This window comes from Canis lupus, chromosome 14 (assembly GCF_048164855.1).
Source record: "Canis lupus baileyi chromosome 14, mCanLup2.hap1, whole genome shotgun sequence".
In the NCBI taxonomy this organism is placed as follows: domain Eukaryota; kingdom Metazoa; phylum Chordata; class Mammalia; order Carnivora; family Canidae; genus Canis; species Canis lupus.
Window position 1 is genome coordinate 3631060 of NC_132851.1, and position 17833 is coordinate 3648892.

A 17833-nucleotide genomic window follows, 5' to 3' on the forward strand; every position below is an offset into this window, starting at 1 on the left:
AGTATGATAATACTGTGAAAATTGACAGCTGTCATTACGAGCCTACCTTTAGAATATAAAAAGAACAAGTACCCAGATTCTCCAGCAGTGCTTCTAAAAGCACGTCAGCTCCTCTTATGCCAAAACTTCCTAAGCATCGTTGAGAAAGAAGACACTCTGTGTGAAGGGTTTAAGGCACATTTGGCCAGGGGAAAGTAGAGTCAAGTCAGGGTTAGTGCAAGGTTAGCTATAATTCTAAGTGGTATAAGTTATTTATTCTTTTAAATAATTTTTGTACATCTTTGAATATTTTCTGATAATCACATGTTAACAATGTTGTGAAAAAATCAGTGAAGCTATAATTAGTGTATGACAGGCAGTAGATGAGAGGATGGTCTCCTTTCTCTGGAAACATTTCCTCTGAGGGATCAAAGAGAAGGTGTTCTGGAGTTGTGAATACTACAAATCTAAATAAACAGGTACCAAGCATTCATTTTTTTTCTAAACCACTTCTGTCATTTGATTTGATTTCAATTCTAGGGCAGTAGCACTGACATACCAAGAACACCTTGGAGTGATTTACTTGACCCTCTCAGAAGACCCTAGTCCTCGAATAATTTTCCACAACAGATGTCCAGTAACAATCCTTATAAAGGAAAATATCAAAGGTATGTTTTATAGCATTGAATTTAAATAATATAAAACCTATATTCTTTCTGGAGGTTTTTATCTAGCAGCTACCCATGATTGCTGTGAAGAATGTTTAAATAAGAGTATCATTCATCCCTCCCTTTTCAAGAAGTTTCTCCTGCCGCATTATGTTTACTATCCCTTGGTCTTTGTCCTCAAGGCCTAAGTCTGCACATGTGTTTTTTTGTTTTTTTGTTTGTTTGTTTTTAGATATTCCAGAGTTTGAGGTTTATTGCCGAAGAATTCCTTCTGAATGCTCAATTCATCATGAACTGTATCATCAGATTTCCAGTTATCCAGACTGCAAGACCAAAGACTTACTTCCCAGCCTCTTCTTGAGAGCAGAATCTCTGGAGGATGTAACAGCCGAGTGGAGCGACGCCGTCGACATCAACAATCAGGGGACACAGGTCAGTGAGCCATGCATGTTCCTCCCAAGGCCCAAAGACAGATTCCCTTTTCTAAGGTTCCATGCTTGTCTGTTTTTAAACAGTTTTCCAAATGCTGAACTTCTTGTTCTCTGTATGAGGACACCTGTGAATCCATTTTTATATGTCATCATTCAGTTATAAATTCTCAAATACAAGTATGTGTCTCCAAAGCGTACTATCCAGCTATTTACCAGAGAGGAGTATTTGGTAAAGGCCAGCCCCCATTGGGTCTAATCCAAGGTCAAAAACAAAATAAAATTGTTAGACTTCTCTACGTAGAGGATAGCCCTCCTGTCCAGAATTTAGGAAAATCATAATGCCAACCCTAGATTCATCCCATTTTTTCTAAGTTTTAAAACTTAATTTAAAAATATACATATTTTTGGGATCCCTGGGTGGCGCAGTGGTTTGGCGCCTGCCTTTGGCCCAGGGCGCGATCCTGGGGACCCGGGATTGAATCCCACATCGGGCTCCTGGTGCATGGAGCCTGCTTCTCCCTCTGCCTGTGTCTCTGCCTCTCTCTCTCTCTCTCTCTCACTGTGACTATCATAAAAAAAAAAAAAAAAAAAAAAAAAAAAAACATATTTTTAAAATGTACATAACACTTAGCAAATATAAGTACCAAGTTACAAATTCTGAACAGGTAAATGTCCCAATTGGTCTCTCTCTTACTCTCAGGGGTGGATGGTGTTTTATTTTTGTTGAAAATGGCATATGAACCTAGCAGTTCATTTCTGCTGTACTTTAATTTTACCATTTTAGGTGTATAATTGAAAACACTCCCTCTCTGGTACAACCACCACCACTCTGTTCCATCATCCCAGACACTGTACATTTAGGCAGTGATTCCCCACTCTCCCTCCACTCAGCCCTTAGCCCCTGGTAACCACTTCTGTACCTGGCATCTCTGAATGTGTCCAGTTCACGGCACCTCATGTAAGTGGAATCTTACCATACTTGTCCTGCTGTGCCTGGCTCAGTCCACTTAGCATAGGATCTTCAAGGCTCGTTCCTGTGTGTGTCAGCACTTCATTCCACTTTATGGCTGAGTAATGTCGCACTATACTTTGTTACACCTATGAATTCATTTGTAGGTCCCATCTACTATAATGGTCACAAGACACCTATTAAAGTTATAAATATATTTGCCATAATAATGATTATCATTTAATAATCGCCTACTATATGCTAGGCATTGTGCTAAGCACTTGGCATTCATTCCTCTCTAACCCTTACAGTACCTGTACAAGACAGGGCGATGGGCTGCATGTGACAGAAGTGAAAACTGAGCCCTCCAGGAGTAAGGTGACCTAATTCCCATGTGTTACAAGAGAAGGGCCTGGGATCTGATCCAGACCTGCCTGACTCCACAGCACTGCTCCATACCGCTATGCCATGATCCCTACTTCCCTGCCCGGCATTCCTGAGCTTCCCTCTTCCCCAGCCGGCATGTTCTTTCTCATCTATCTAGATTCTCTCTCCTCCCCCCCAACTAAAATCTCCTCCCCACCACCAGCCCCTCTCGGTGTTCATATAACATTTATAACAATTGCATCTCTTTCTCTTCTTTTTAAGATTGTATCTGTTTACTTGAGAGAGAGAGAGAGAGAACCGAGCAGGGGGAGGGGCAAAGGGAGATGGAGAAGGAGACTCCCCACTGAGCAGGGAACCCAACATGGGGGGGCCGATCCCAGGACCCCAGGATCATGACCTGAGCCGAAGGCAGACCCCCAACTGACTGAGCCACCGAGGCTCTCCTACATTTATTTCTCTAAATTTGTTTCCTACCAAGTTGGAATTTCTGGGAGTCAGATACCTGGTATATTGATCCTTAGCCTGAGGCAGAGTGCCTGTCAGCATAGTAAGAATAAATATCAAATCAGTAAATGAACAACTGAATGAATGAATGAATGAGAAGATGAGATTAGGTGAGAAAGATTGTGTAAAGGAAGGAAAGAGAGCCCCAGGTCTGACCTTGGGAAAGGCCAGTGTGTCAGTGCAGAGCAGCCACAGAGACTGAGAGGAAACAAGCAGAGCGGCAGGAGGAGAACTGGGCTGGGGAGAGACGGAAGGCCCCGGAAGGACAAATTTATAGGCTATAAAATGGTGGGGAGAGGGAAGCATGGTAGCAATTGGAAATGACAATTGTAAGTGGAAGGGAGAGAGTAGAGGAATACGTGAAAAGACCAGGAGACCACGAAGCAGAGGAGGTCAGAGAGGAGGAAGCCGTGTCTATGCAGTAGGGGCAGAGTCAATCAAGGAGAAGCTGGGGAAAGTCAGTGAGGACCTGTCTGGAGAGCCCAGTGCAAGGCCCAGGGGTGGAATTCTACTTGCCCACAAGACATCAGAAAAGAGGTGGGGAGGGGCATAGGTTAGGGAGAGCTATTTGGAGGGAGGGACCAGAAAACTGAGTGAACTGAGGCACCAGGATGAGTTTATTGTGAGGTATGGAGGAAATCATCTGCTGAAAGGGCTGGCGGCCTGGAGAAAGAGGTTGCTGTGGAAACAGGGGAAGGATGGGGCCCAGGCCAGGTGCTCAAAGAGCCAAGTGGCCCCGGGGGCCACACTACCTGCAGACCTGTGTTTGTACTGGCCCCACACACAAGGGGGTGGTTCCTATCAGCAGCGCTCATTGGCTGCACAGGGAAAATCTAGACCTGTGCAGCCTCAGGAGACATTCTTGGTCTCATTAAGGTACAAAATAAAGACTGCAGGCTTCCCAAGGCTTCCTGAACTCTGCGTCACTTTGGAGATTCTTCAAACCTTGCTTGCTTCTCTATGTGTAGGGTGTTCTTTACAATAGACTTTCTGCCTGCCAAACCTTATTTCAAGGATTCCCATTCACTCTAAATTTCCTCAAACCTTTGTAGTCACAGATACTTCAAAACTAGGAGGAGGTGCTCTTTCCAACACCCTTCTCATCCCTGGTCTGAGGACCCAGCAAAGGCCCACGTTCCCATTAATCTTTGAGGAGCTGTGTGCCATATGTCCTGCAGACCGTGGTTCACTTCCTACTCTGCAGGAAGATTTGTTTCAGACCCTCACCGACATCCCCTCAGTAATACACCAGGGCATATAAATCACTGGGGAGCGAAGGGAGCTGTGTCCTCTGATGAAAGGAAGCAGCCCTTCTATAGGAGTGAATTCGTCTTCCAGGAGCCTTTCCTCAGCCCTTGGTCTGAAGCCCATGATGCGAATTTCAAAGCTGACCTTAAAATGAGGATTAAAACACCATAAAACCCCCAATCTGCCCCAAGGAAGACAACTCCTCTAGCTTGTACCAGAGACAGGCCCCTCACCTCAACTTTGGAAATAGGACAGTGTCAGGTTGTACAATTTTGAAATGGAATATGACAGGGAACATGCAGAAAATAAGTTTATAATCACACAAAGAAGGATTCTTTGGATCAGGAGTTATTGGGAAGACCTGGTAGCATGTAGACCCTAAAATTCTGACTGTACTCGGTGTGGGTTTTCCAGGTTTGTGTTCCTGGCTCACACCTGGCTAGAAGACATCTCAGGGCTTCTCACCAGAGGCCCCGAAGCAACAACTGGTGCTCTTAACCATGACTTTACAGTGGTTGGTGGCCTGACTCCAAGGAAATCCTTGTTATTTTCCTAATAAATAAGTTGAAGACATAAAAAATGAGCTTTACATTGGCCATTTTAAGCCAGTTTTGATCCTATCAGGAAAACAGTTTAGAACCCAGAATAGGTAATGGGGTTGTAGTGTCTGAGGATCAGAGACCTCATTTTCATCAGTGTTAGGTGATATTTTTTTGGATAAAAAGGTACAAAGAAAACGCAGCTACCATTTTACTAACATCAACACTGAGAAGTGCACTTCAGTCACTGATCATCAAATATGTGCTGAATTTCTAGAATGTGCCAGACGCTCTAACCAGGTACTAGGACCATGTGAAACACAGTGAACAAGAGGGAACACTACCCTTGCCCTCAAGGAGATGCCACATGGAGGAAACCAATAACAAACAAGTGATCCCTGAGGCTGTTGGGTTGTGTGAACTCTGGGAAAACTGCAAGGGGAGGTCAGCTGTCCTGTTGGGATGGACAGCAGACTAGGTTGAGAGGCCAAGGAGTGTCCGTCGGGTAAGAGACCTCGTGTCTCTGCCTTTGAGTTGAACAGGCTTTAAGTAGACAGGAAAGTGGGAGATTTTTCTCAGCAGAAAGAACACGTTTGAAGCTTTGGTGCTCAGGGAGGGAGCCTGGTCCTTTCTGGTCTGGGATCTATGTGCCAGTGTGGCCAGAGTGGCAGATGAAGGAAAAAGGGGCAGAAGGGGGCTGGTGAGGCGATTCAGGGTCACACCTGGCAGGATTCTGGATCTGCAACCAAGGAATTGGGTTTATACCTTAAGAACCATGGGAAGTCTGAATTTTTTTCTGAAAAGCAATCCTTGAGCTATTGAAATAGCAAAGGAGGAGAAGCAGTTTGAACCCTAGAAGGTTTGCAGATGAGTTTTCTTCAAAAAAGATCCAGTAAGTTCTCATGATCTTTCATGTTTAGTGGAAGTGTTTAGTGGAGTCAGTGTCCCTGGGGTTTTCTTCTCCATCTGTGTGGAAGATGGGGAATGACAGTCCTTCGTGTTTCTGTAGCTCTCACCATTCACGAAGTGCTTTCACATCCGTAGTGTCTATTCTTTTGTTCATTTATTCAGCAAGCTTATATTGAGGAACCATCCAGGGCCAAACCTCTTCCCTGAATAAGGCATTACTCCTGCTCGAAGGACCTGAGCGTAAGTAAATAAATACAGTCAAGTGGAATATGTCCTAAGACAGAGCCTTTGATCACTGCAATAATTCTCAGATTGTTAGGGCAATAATTTTTGTTTATTTTCCTGATGAGAAGATTGAGGCTTAAAGAGTAATCAGCTAGGTGGTTTATAACTAAGCAGGATCAGGCTGGAACTGGGATCTGCCCACATGTGGCCCAGTCTTGCTTTTTCTGCACCAAACTGAGGTCACCGTCTGACCTTTGAAGTCCAGCCCCAGCTACAGATATTGCTACCTGAAGGTTCATGAGAGCACGGATTAGAAGTTTTCTACTTTCGCTTTATCTAGGGCAAGGGTCCCTCCCGTGACGTCTCCCCTCAGTGTCCTAGCCGTGGCTTATTCCAGCAGTGACTATAGGAAAGTTTCTGCCTGTATCAAGCTGAAAATTCTCCCTCTGTGGCACCCACTCATTCATCCTTGTTTTAACCTCTGGGGCATCACAGATTGTTTGCTTCCCCTCTAATATAGCAACACTACAATTATTTGAAGGCAGCTTCAACATCTTCTCTAAGTGTTCCCTTATCCAGGCCAAACATTTCTGGTTCCTTGAATCATTCCTTCAGTAAATGTGATTTCCAGACTGATCACCACAGTTACCCTTGTCTGAATACACTAGTGTGTTATGTTCCCTTTTAAAAATCTGGCAGTCAGAATTATACATAGTATTCCAAATGTGGTCTAACCAGCTATTACCTCCCTGTGCTTCCATTAATAAAGTAGAAGATTGAGTTAGCTTTTTATTAACAAGTTCAGACTGTTTGTTATTATTGAACTTGTGGTCAACCACATCCCCCAGGTCTTTATCATATGACTTGCTGTACAGTTGACTTTTTGAACCCAGTGACAGAACTTTGCATTTATCCCCAATAAATTAAATCTTGTTGCTATTGGCCTGGTCCAGCTTGTTGAAATCACTTTTAAAAAAATCGTGATGCTGTCATCCAACATATTAAGTATCCTTAGTAGCTTTATGTCATCTATAGATGTGGTAAGCACACATTCTACGTGTTCATCCAAGTCATTAATAAATGCGTCGAACAGGACAAATCCAAGGTCTTCATGGCTATGGAGGGTCACTGGATACCTCCCTAACACGTGGTTTCGGTCAGCCACTGACACCTCAAACTGCACGATCATCTAGTCCACATTTCTTAAAATAAGAAAAGTCATCTCAAAGCATTTTTTAAACCGTACTACCTAAGATGTGTCTTATCTTGTTTACAAGATTATCAAGAGGCTCTGTGCTGATGAACCGGCACTCAGACATGTAATCAGTGCACTTGATGCAGAGCAGACCAAAAGGCCCACAAGCACTAATGCTAAAGATCATGTAGTCAGATTCCGACACCTTTAGCCTCCATCCAAGAATGTTTACGTAGAAAAAAAGCTATCAAATCAAATGAGGATCTGATTTAGAAAATGTGCCATAGAGATATTTTGCCTTCTTGCTCACGTCACTCACCTTCCTCCTCCACCCCGTATCGGGGCCACACAGATATCACCAAGTTGGCACCCACTTCTGAACATCTGCCAAGTGCCCTAGTCTAGAGTCTTCTATATGTTTATACTTTGTCCCGGTTGAGTCACACCTGCTTTTAAAGATACTTGGGAGTAGGGATTTCCCTAAATATTTTTTCAGCAACTATACAGAGGGAAGAATTAGAATAGAATTCTAATTCTAGAATATCACTATTTTGTTTTCATCTTTATCTAGCCTTTTCTCATTTTAGAAATTCATCTCCCTTATTTTCCTCTCTGGGATATCTCATCTCATTGCTTTAGCTACAACTATCAGCCAGCCGGTCACTCTCAGATCTATCCCTGGCCCCTGCATCTCTCCTAAGCTCCATGTCTGTGTTCTTAGCCACCCACCAGACATCTCCACCTGAAACTGAGGAGCACCTCAAACCCAGCATGCCTGAAACCCGAGTGATCATATGCCATTTCCCAGGCCAGCTTCTCTTAGAGTCACAACTCCCCAGTATAAAAACCTTAAATACTATGTATGTAAATTTGTATTGACTTATTGCTCTATGTCAAGCACTCTGTAAATATTATCATTAGTCCCTGCCACATCCCATAAAGGTAGATGCTACCCGAAACCCGAGAAGTCACCTTGCACAAAGCAAGTGAACCTGGGATCCAGACTCTGACTGCCAAGCATCTAAGCCTATAGTTTTCCTACTGAACCCCAGTGTCTTCCCTTTCCCTCTTTACCCCCACACATCCAGTAAGTCACCTGGTTCTGGCAGAAATTCCTCAGAAATGTCTCTGGATCCACCCCTTCTCTCTGGGACCATGGTCTACTTCAGGCTTTTTCCCATCATCCCTCTCCCAGAGTTTGGCAGTAGCCCCTCAGAAGGTCTCTGTTGTCAGCCTCATCACCTTCAACTCTATATCCACAGATACCACCCAAATGATTAGTAAAATACAGAGTCCAGCCCAGAGGAGGCTTTCCAGTCCACTAGACTACTTAGACCACCACCTGAGACATCTTACTCCTTTATTCCCTCTACAGGTTAAGGGTCAGTCCCATAGCACACCTGCAAATTTCTTCTTCCCTTCAAAGCCTACGTCTTGACTTCTTGCATATCATGGTTTTCCTTAAGATATTTTCTTACAAGCCACTTGAGCTGGAGATAGAAGTAGTACCTTTTCAATCTATTCCTTTCCAAAACAGGGAGTAAAAGTTTTTATGAAAAATGAATTTTAGGCAAAGGTCAGAACAAATAAAATGGCTGACTTACCTGCAGATCTATTTATGGAGATTGAGTATCTGCCATCTGTAAGCTGGAGACCAGGAAAACCATAGTGTAATTTAGTCTGGGCCCAAAGACCTGAGAACCAAGGGAGCTGATGGTATGAATTTACCAGAAGATGAAATAAGACATCTTAGTTCAACAGTGAGGCAGGGGAGAGGGAGCAAATTATTCCTCCTCCACCTTTTATTCTTTTCAGACCCTCTACAGACCCACCCACCCCACACTGGGGAAAGCAGTACACTGAGTCTACTGATGCTAATCCCTTCCAGAAACATCCTCACAGACACATCCAGAAATAATGCTTCACTTGGCCAGTCAGGTTTACTCATTACTCATCACAAAAGGAGGTAAAAGTCTGAGGCGGGAGCAGCATGAGTGAGGTGTAAAGGACGGAGGCCCAGCAAGGTATACCCCGTGGCTGTTGTAGCCCAGTTGAGAAAGAAATCAGTAAAATACAAGAGGAGGTGAGGAGAGTGCAGAAGGAGTTTTACTAACAGTTCTACCTATGATTTAAGTCTACCTCAGTTGCAGTGCTGGGATGTTTTATATCTCCCTCCTGATTATCCCTAGACTGCCACATGCAGCCAACAGGGAAAAAGAGAGAGGGACACGGAAAGAGAGACTTTCAAGAATTCATCCTTTTATTTCCTGTGTCCCCTTGTAACTTATTAACTTAGTAATATTAAATTAGTATAATTTTTAAAAATATTGTTCATTGGACATGAATCTAATAAGCCATCATTTTAATAAAGATAACGATATATAGAAAAGCACAAGTTTATATTAAAGTGTTTCCTGGGATCCCTGGGTGGCGCAGTGGTTTAGCGCCTGCCTTTGGCCCAGGGCGCGATCCTGGAGACCCGGGATCGAATCCCACGCCAGGCTTCCGGTGCATGGAGCCTGCTTCTCCCTCTGCCTATGTCTCTGCCTCTCTCTCTCTGTGTGTGACTATAATAAATAAATAAATAATAAAAAATAAAAAATAAAAAATAAAAAATAAATAAATAAATAAATAAAGTGTTTCCTATTTGTAATCATAGTAAAAGACAATGTAGTAAGTAGAGGGCAGGACATGGGGCTGGGATGGCATTCTTACACCCACACTCGTGGGAGAGAATCTCACTGATCAAAGTGCTCCAGCACATAAAGGGTAAACACAGAGTGTCCTCCAAGTGTGCAGTGGTTAGAGACGCACAGCTCCTGCTACATGTTGCCACTAGCCTCCCCAGACATGCACACACCCACACTCTACCAGTATGAGGTGAAGAAAGAAAAAACACCAAAGTGATGGTGCCCATCAGGACTGACTGGCTTATGCTGCAGTAACGAATAACTCAGCAGCAGGAATCCCCTCAGCCATCTGTTATCTAATTGTCCATTTTCCCACACGTGGAACAAACAAACAGCCTCCCCAGGGTTCTGTCCAGTGAGAGCATCCCACTGGAAATCCAGTACTTCTGAGTGATGCTTAGGTCTGGACATGACTGCCTTCTTTTGGAGTTGTGAGTTCCTGTCCTTCTGCCCTTCCCCCCATTTTACAAGCTAGGATAACCATGGTAACCCCTCTAAAATGGAAAGGGGAAAGGCAGCCCTGGTGGCTCATGGGTTTAGTGCCACCTTCAGCCCCTCAGGGCGTGATCCTAGAGACCCAGGATCGAGTCCCACGTTGGGCTCCCTGCATGGAACCTGCTTCTCCCTTTGCCTGTGTCTCTGCCTCTCTCTCTCTCTCTCTTTGTGTGTCTCTCATGAATAAATAAGTAAAATCTTTAAAAAAAAAATGGAAAGGGGAAGAATGAGTTGTAATGGCAGCCCCGCATCTGTGACAATTATAAAAATTTTCTGAGCTCATAATTGTGGGGTTTATACCCTGGAGCAAGAGCTAGTCTTTGAGCCCTGTTTCTACTCTTGGAACTGCTCTCAGTATTTTTCTTCTAGTCCCTGAATCATCCCTCAGAGATCTTCCCCAATTACATCTGAAGCTGTGGTAATTCTCAAGCAATCATAGCCTCCTTTAGTCTAGGCTCATGGGTTTACTGGGCAGTAGTCATTTCTCAAAAATTAGTTGATTTCAGAGGATTGTAATACTGATAACCACGTCCATGGTCCTTTCCAAGGTATGTCTGTCTTCTTTACCTCTCTCTAGATTTAAGAGAGCTTCTATGGCAAACTTATACTTTTAATGTAAACTGTCTTCTGAGTCACTTAAACAGTTAAGAGGTTAAGGCAGAGTATTAATCTGCCTTCATATCCAAAGACTGAACTTTGATCTCCTGCTCTCTCTCTCTATTCCCTTTCATTTTTATTTGCAAACTGGCCAATTCTTTTCTGAGCTCATGTCTTCTACAGAATATATCGCCAGAGACAGCCAACAGCAACAACACATGCTACTAATGTTTGTTTCTGAACTTCATCTTTTGGAGGTACCAATGGATTAGGTTTATAATCTGCTTCCCAGGTAATCTCAGACAACAGTCTTATGAAATGTCTTGCTACTTCATAACATGAATTGCCACTGTAGTATCTTCAAATATCAATTTCTGCTGCCTGACCACTAAGCCAAGGACTCATATTTTAGATTTCTGCTGGAGCCTTACTTCTATCACCAATAACTATACTGTATTAGTTAGTATAGGCTAGGTTTTGCTGCCTATCAGAATCCTAGCATTTACATCTTGCTCATGCTTTGTGCCCAGGCAGCTCTGTTCTACATGGTCACTCAGGGATGCAGGTGATGGAGATTCCATTACCTTCTGTCTGCCCCAATGTAACAAACCACCCCCAAAACCTAGAGGCCTGAAAATGACTAATGTCTCATGAGTCTGAAGGTTTGTCTGGATGATTTTTCTGCAGAATGAGCCTGGGATCACTCATGCAGCCACATTCTATTGGAGGTTGGCAGAGGGATGAGTTCAGCTGGAAAGTCTGGGCATCTCTCTCACCATGTGGTCTTTCCTGTCTAGGGAGGCTAAACCAGACTTCCTTACATGGTTGGCAGGAGGGCAAACCCCAGCAAGCAAGCTTTGACAGACTTCTTGTCTCATGTTTGCTGATGTCCCATCAGTCGATGGCAGGCACATAGCTGAGCTCTGTGTCAGTAGGAAAAGGGACTGAATGAAGGGCCTGGAAGCTGGATGTGCAGCTCCTTGACTGTGTAATAATCTGCCACAACCAGCTAAACCAGGAGTCAACAAGCTGCTTCTTCAAAAAGTTTCTTCTTCTTCAGTAAATATTTTAGGCTTTGCAGGCCATATAATCCCTCAGTTTTTCAACTTTGCTATTAGAGACAATATATATATATATATATATATATATATATATATATATATATATATATATATATATAATGAGCATAGCTATATTCCCTCCCCCCCCCCAATTTTATTTACATTTAACAGGCCATGGATTGGATTTATCCTACCACTGATCTAGAACATAAAGCCTTTATTCAGTCTCTGTAGCAGGGGAAGAAGACTGGCTCTTTTATGCTTTGACTCAGAAGTAACAATATCAATTCTATCTTTATTTTAGCTCATTGACCAGCACTTAGTCACATGGCCATACCTAACCACAAGGGAGTGAGGAGTATAATCCTATTCTGTGCCTAGAAGGAGCTAGGTATGGGTGGACACTAGAAGTCTCTACCACAGGAGCCACACTGAGATGATATCATGATGCCCAATCAGATCTTGATTGCATACCAAGTACTGGTTATAAATACTGAAGAAAATGGACACACAGCCATTGCCCTCATGAGCTTATACAGAGATCATGATGATTAATACACTAAGAGGGAGAAGCATGCTATACATCTCTGCCCTGGAAATATTAGTTATTATCTCATCATTTGTGTCCTTGGCTTTTTTTACTAGCTAAGCTGAGAGCAATTGGAGGGTGTGATTAGATCTTCTTGGTTCCTTAGGTGCCTGGGTAGCTCAGTCAGTTAAGCATCCAGTCCCTGATTTTGGCTCAGGTCATGATCTCAGAGTCGGGAGATGGAGCCCCACATCAGGCTCCTTGGTCAGTGGGGAGTCTGCTTCTCTATCCCTCTTCATCTCCCCCATCCCCACCCCCGGCTTATGTGCTCACGCTCTTGCTCTAAAATAAATAAATCTTTAAAAAACAAAAAAAGAAATCTTCTCCATCACTAATATAGTGCCATGCTCTTCGTAGGTGCACTCTAAGTATCCAATAATTGGCTGAATGATTAACAACCAGACCATCAGACCAAAACAAGGATTTATTTTAAGACTTCCGAGAGAGGGCAGCCTGGGTAGCTCAGCAGTTTAGCGCCCCCTTCAGCTCAGGTTGCGATCCTGGAGACCTGGGATAGAGTCCCACGTCAAGCTCCCTGCATGGAGCTTGCTTCTCCCTCTGCCTGTGTCTCTGCCTCTCTTTCTGTGTCTTTCATGAATAAATAAATAAAATCTTTAAAAAAAAAATGTGTCCCACTCTCACCCCTTAAAAAAAAAAAAAAGACTTCTGAGAGAACCTAGGTACAGGTGCCTAATTTCCCTAGCAGTGAGATACCTACCTCCCTACTCCGTAGAGCTGCCACTGGACAAAATGCTTGACATTGTGAGCTGTTTCTCTGCCTGTGAAAAACAACATGAACTAAAGTCCATGTCTCTTCCATTCTAGTGGTGGGTGAAAGGAAAACATAGCAAAATTTTTCTCAAGTCCAGATTTTCGACCAGGAGAGGTACCTTAAAGGATTAGGTCCATTTACTTGCTTCAAAGTCCCTTGGGCAGTGCTCGCTTCAGCAGCACATATACTAAAATTGAAACAAAGTCCCTTGGGCAGTTAACAAAAACCATCAGTTTGCCTTGTCTTTACTATCTTAGAAGGAACCAGGATCCTCATTTCACAGTGCCTACAGATGACTTTGAAAATGAGCAGAACAATAAATATTCCCCTTTTTTATCCTTTCCTTCCCTCTTTTGAGTGTTGACAGTTCTATCCTAAAACCCTGAGACATGCACTGAAGTTACAGTCACTGAGAGAAAAATATAGGTGGGGGCACAGGGCCTTAGAAAGGTTTGTGCCAAACGAATTCTCTCACATCATAAGCATAGTAAAAAAGCAGTTGACTTGGGTCACCTGGGTGGCTCAGTCAGTTGAGCATCCCGCTCTTGATTTCTGAGCAGGTCATGATCTAGGGGGGCACAGGATCAAGCTCCATGTCAAGCCCTATGTTGGGCTCCACGCCCAATGAGGAGCCTGCTTCTCTCCCTCTTCCTCTGCCCCTCCCCCCTTACATGCATGCATTCTCTGTCTCAAGTAAACTTTTTTTTTTAAAAAAAGGTGACTTTGTATATCATACAAAATAATAAATGTCAATGTTTCTGAAATAATACCTGTTTTGTTTTAGATTCGTGAGCTGAGCCAGTTTTTAAGTTGGCTGCATTCCAGATTTTGTCCTAGTCAAGTTCAATTTTTACCTTAGAACAGATAAGGCAAATTCAGGATACAAGGTCTTTTGAAACACATATTTTTGCAAAACAATCCATTTGGGAAACATGTCCATAAAGAACAGATGGACTCCTCTCCTTGCCTCAAGAAACTGACAGTCTAGCAGTTGAGTGACTGTACTGCAAACAGTACGGATTTGTGACCATACATAGGATTTGGAAAGGACCAATGTGGGGGAGGGTGTCTTCTGGGCACAGGGTCTGCTGAGTGACAGACAAGGGCTAAGCTATGGGGCTAAGCTATAGTGTGGCCATAGGATGGAAGAGAAGGCACTCGTAGAGGATGAGCAGGACTGGAGCATCTGATGAGCGCTATGCTGCAGGAGATGAGCAGAGGAGGGAGAGGTGGTTGTCCAGGTGCCCTGAGTGCTGCATATGGTCAGGATCTCTGAAGGAGGAGCCATTATGCAAGAAAGAAGCCCAGTGTCATTGAAGTCACTTCAGTGGTCTGAGTCTGTGACTCTCTCCTGTGGTTCTGTGTACATATTTTCCGGTACTCATCATATGGTCAGCATTAGAGTCTGTTCATTACATGTCAGGCAGGCACCTTGCTTTGTTCCTTCATCCGGGAATTTTCAACCTTTTATTTACTGTCCTAACAGTAATAAAGGGCCCAGACTTGGACTGAATTGATACTGCAAATTATCAAAATTAGCGTTCCCGAACATAGGAGGTTCTTGCTCCTACTCTTAGGTAATGCTGGCTGTGAACATGATGTTCTTGGAGTTGTTTTTCAAGTAGTTCTGTTTTCAAATATTTATCCATTTTAGCAACCTTGGTATTCGATGCTGAAAGGACATCTGTTCTCCAGCCTGGTACCTGGCTTCTGAGGTAGAACTTTTTTGGGGTCTTAGTCCACCTTCCCATGGAAGAAAAATTAATTTTGACTCCAAGCAAATGAAGTTATTTAACAGTAGTGTTACAAGTTATGTGAGGGACCAAGGGACCTTGGGGTATTATGGCGTTTCTCATTGGTAAGTTTTCTGGTATGCTTCTATGTCCAAGGATAGAAGGGCATCCTCGTGGTAGTAACTCAACACTCAAGAGTTTAAAAGTTGTTTGTATGTTGCATTTCAAGTCCTGAGTTTCAGGGTTTTTTTTTTTTTCCCACCAGAGATTCGTATGCCCACATAAAGCTGACCTGTAGCTGGGCTCTAGGCCACACAGAGCTATTTGCCAAAAGCAAAGAAGCAGAGAATGAAGACACTCATGTCCTGTCATCCATCATTGTTTTTTGCAATGAACCTTACAACTGGATATTGAAAAATCTGGATTTGATCTTTCTTTCTTTCTTTTTTTTTTGAGTCAGCTGAATAGGGCAGCCTGGGTGGCTCAGCGGTTTAACACCGCCTTCAGCCCAGGGTGTGATCCTGGAGTCCCGGGATCAAGTCCCACATCGGGCTCCCTACATGGAGCCTGGTTCTCCCTCTGCCTGTGTCTCTGCCTCTCTCTCTCTCTCTCTCTCTCTCTCTGTCTCTCATGAATAAATAAATAAAATCAATCAAGCAATCAATAAATTCAGCTGAATAGCCTGTACACATCGATATAAAGAAATAGAACTAGCTGTTGAGCCAGAACTTAAGACCTTTGAAGGCAGCCATGCAGATAGTGTTTCTTACTTCTTTTTAATCAGATTTTGAATATTCTTTTTGCAGGTTGTGTTCCTGACTGGCTTTGGCTATGTATATGTGGACATCATCCTTCAGTGTGGCACAGTCTTCATCACTGTGGCCCCAGAAGGAAAAGTGGAACCTATTTTAACCACCAGCAACAGGTAGGATTAGTTATTATCCCATTAGCAGTATGGTAAGCTTTCCTGTTATAAAGTCATAAGCCTGCTACTTACCATTCATGATCATCTCTATATATACATTAAAGGTTTTGGTGAATTATTGTGTAATCCATAAGGATATGGTCATTAGCATTAAGTTGTACCTATAAAAAGCAGTTCTTTATCTTCTTTGGTACCCCTTCCATTGGTAAGTTTAACAAAATGATTTACAAACTAAAATATGCATCTTCGAATTACATATTAGCATCAGCATGAAATGTACATTAATACTTCTGTATCCGCTTGACCACCTAGTAATTAGTAATCTGACTTAGCAATTAGAGCTCCATCAACAATAAATTCACCTCTTAGAGTGTTGCCATCAGATTTTACAAACATGAACCAAAGAGTTAATATACTCAATTTAAGAGAATTGCTATAATCCAATAGAAATGGTATGAAGCTAGCTCCTCCTAAAAGTAAAGGCACATGCATGACCAGGAAATTGTAGGAAGCTAAAAAAAAAAAAAAAAAGGAAATTGTGAAAGAGGAAATGTGAGTAATCAAAAAAATGCAAATTTAAGTAAGATATTACTTACCTAAGTAACAATGATTTGTCATCATATACAGTTCAAGTGGAAATGTAAACTGTTGCCATTTCCTGGAAGGCACTTGAGCAACATCAGAAAACATTTCTAGAACTAAGATTCAAAAGAAGGAACCAAATTTTCAATAGATACAGTGCTTATAAATGATTATCTAGTAATTTTCTGCAATTTAATTTTCTACAAGAAGAATTTATTTTAGCATCAGAAGTTTATTATTAAATTTCTATTTAAAATGTAAAATAATAATATCAACTTCCATACATTTTTTTAAAAGTCCCTTGCTTTTCATATATAGTTAAGAATTTATTAATTAGGACCTGCCAACTCGTTATTAATTTGAACTTACAATATCTCAGACAACATTGGGTAGAATGTTTTTGCTTGTAAAAAATGAGCAGCATAACAAAATTGGAGGCTTAATATAAAATTACATAACACAAAATTTCAAGCCTGTACAACAATTTCAGAAACATTTGTCTAGGGCATTAATAGTGCATAATTGATCAGAGTAGCAACAAATTATACGTTTAGTGGTAGAAATAGGAAGTTTCTATTTTTCAAAAAACACAAATATTTACTAGTATTGCCTTAATTCATTTATTCAAATATTTTTTGGCTTGCTGGATGCCAGGTGCTATTCTAGAGATGGGAACACAGCAGTGACCAAAAAGACCAAAATCGCTGCTTTTTCTACACTCATAGGTATAGAATGGAAGAGAATAAACATAATAAAAAAGGAAATTTTATGATACAGTAGAAGGTTGGCTTTCTGCAGGGATAAAAATAGATGGGTGAGAAAGACCAGGAATGCCAGGGCATAGGAACAGAGAGAGAAAAATTTTTAAAAACCGGTGTAGGTAAGCCTCACCATGAAGTTGACATTTGAGTAAAGACTCAAAAGCTGCAAGGGAGATAATAACGTGGCTATCTGGTGGGAAAGCTTTCCAGACAGTGGGCACAGCTGTTTCAGAGGTCTGAAGTAGTGTATCTGGTATATTGGAGGAGCGCGAGAGGAGCCAATGTGGGCCCAATAGAGTGGGTGAAAGTGAAAGTAATAGTATCTGAGGTCAGAGAAGTAAGAGCTGGACCAGGGGGACTTGTGTAGGGCCTAGCTTTGATTTTGAATGAAATGGAGCAATCCTTGGAGCATTTTGAGTAAAGAAGTGACATGATCTGATCTGACCTAAATTTTTAGAAAATCATTGGCTGCTTCATTGAAGTAGACTGGAGAGAGGTAAAGGTGGAAGCAGGGAGACTAGTTAAGAGATTGTTACAGTTACTCACACTAGAGATGCCGATGGCTTAGACTATGATGAGATCAGTGGAAATGGG

General features: G+C 42.4%; 1 protein-coding gene across 12 annotated transcripts in view; it reads left to right on the top strand.

The window, feature by feature from the left end:
• The window catches only part of VPS13B (vacuolar protein sorting 13 homolog B), a 733948-nt gene that overhangs the window by 693283 nt on the left and 22832 nt on the right, over nucleotides 1-17833 (top strand). For all 12 annotated transcript variants that reach the window (XM_072773974.1, XM_072773970.1, XM_072773968.1 and 9 more), the window contains 3 exons: nucleotides 520-647; nucleotides 880-1079; nucleotides 15778-15896. In XM_072773974.1, coding sequence (XP_072630075.1) covers nucleotides 520-647; nucleotides 880-1079; nucleotides 15778-15896 — 447 coding nt within the window. The remainder of the gene's footprint in view (nucleotides 1-519; nucleotides 648-879; nucleotides 1080-15777; nucleotides 15897-17833) is intronic.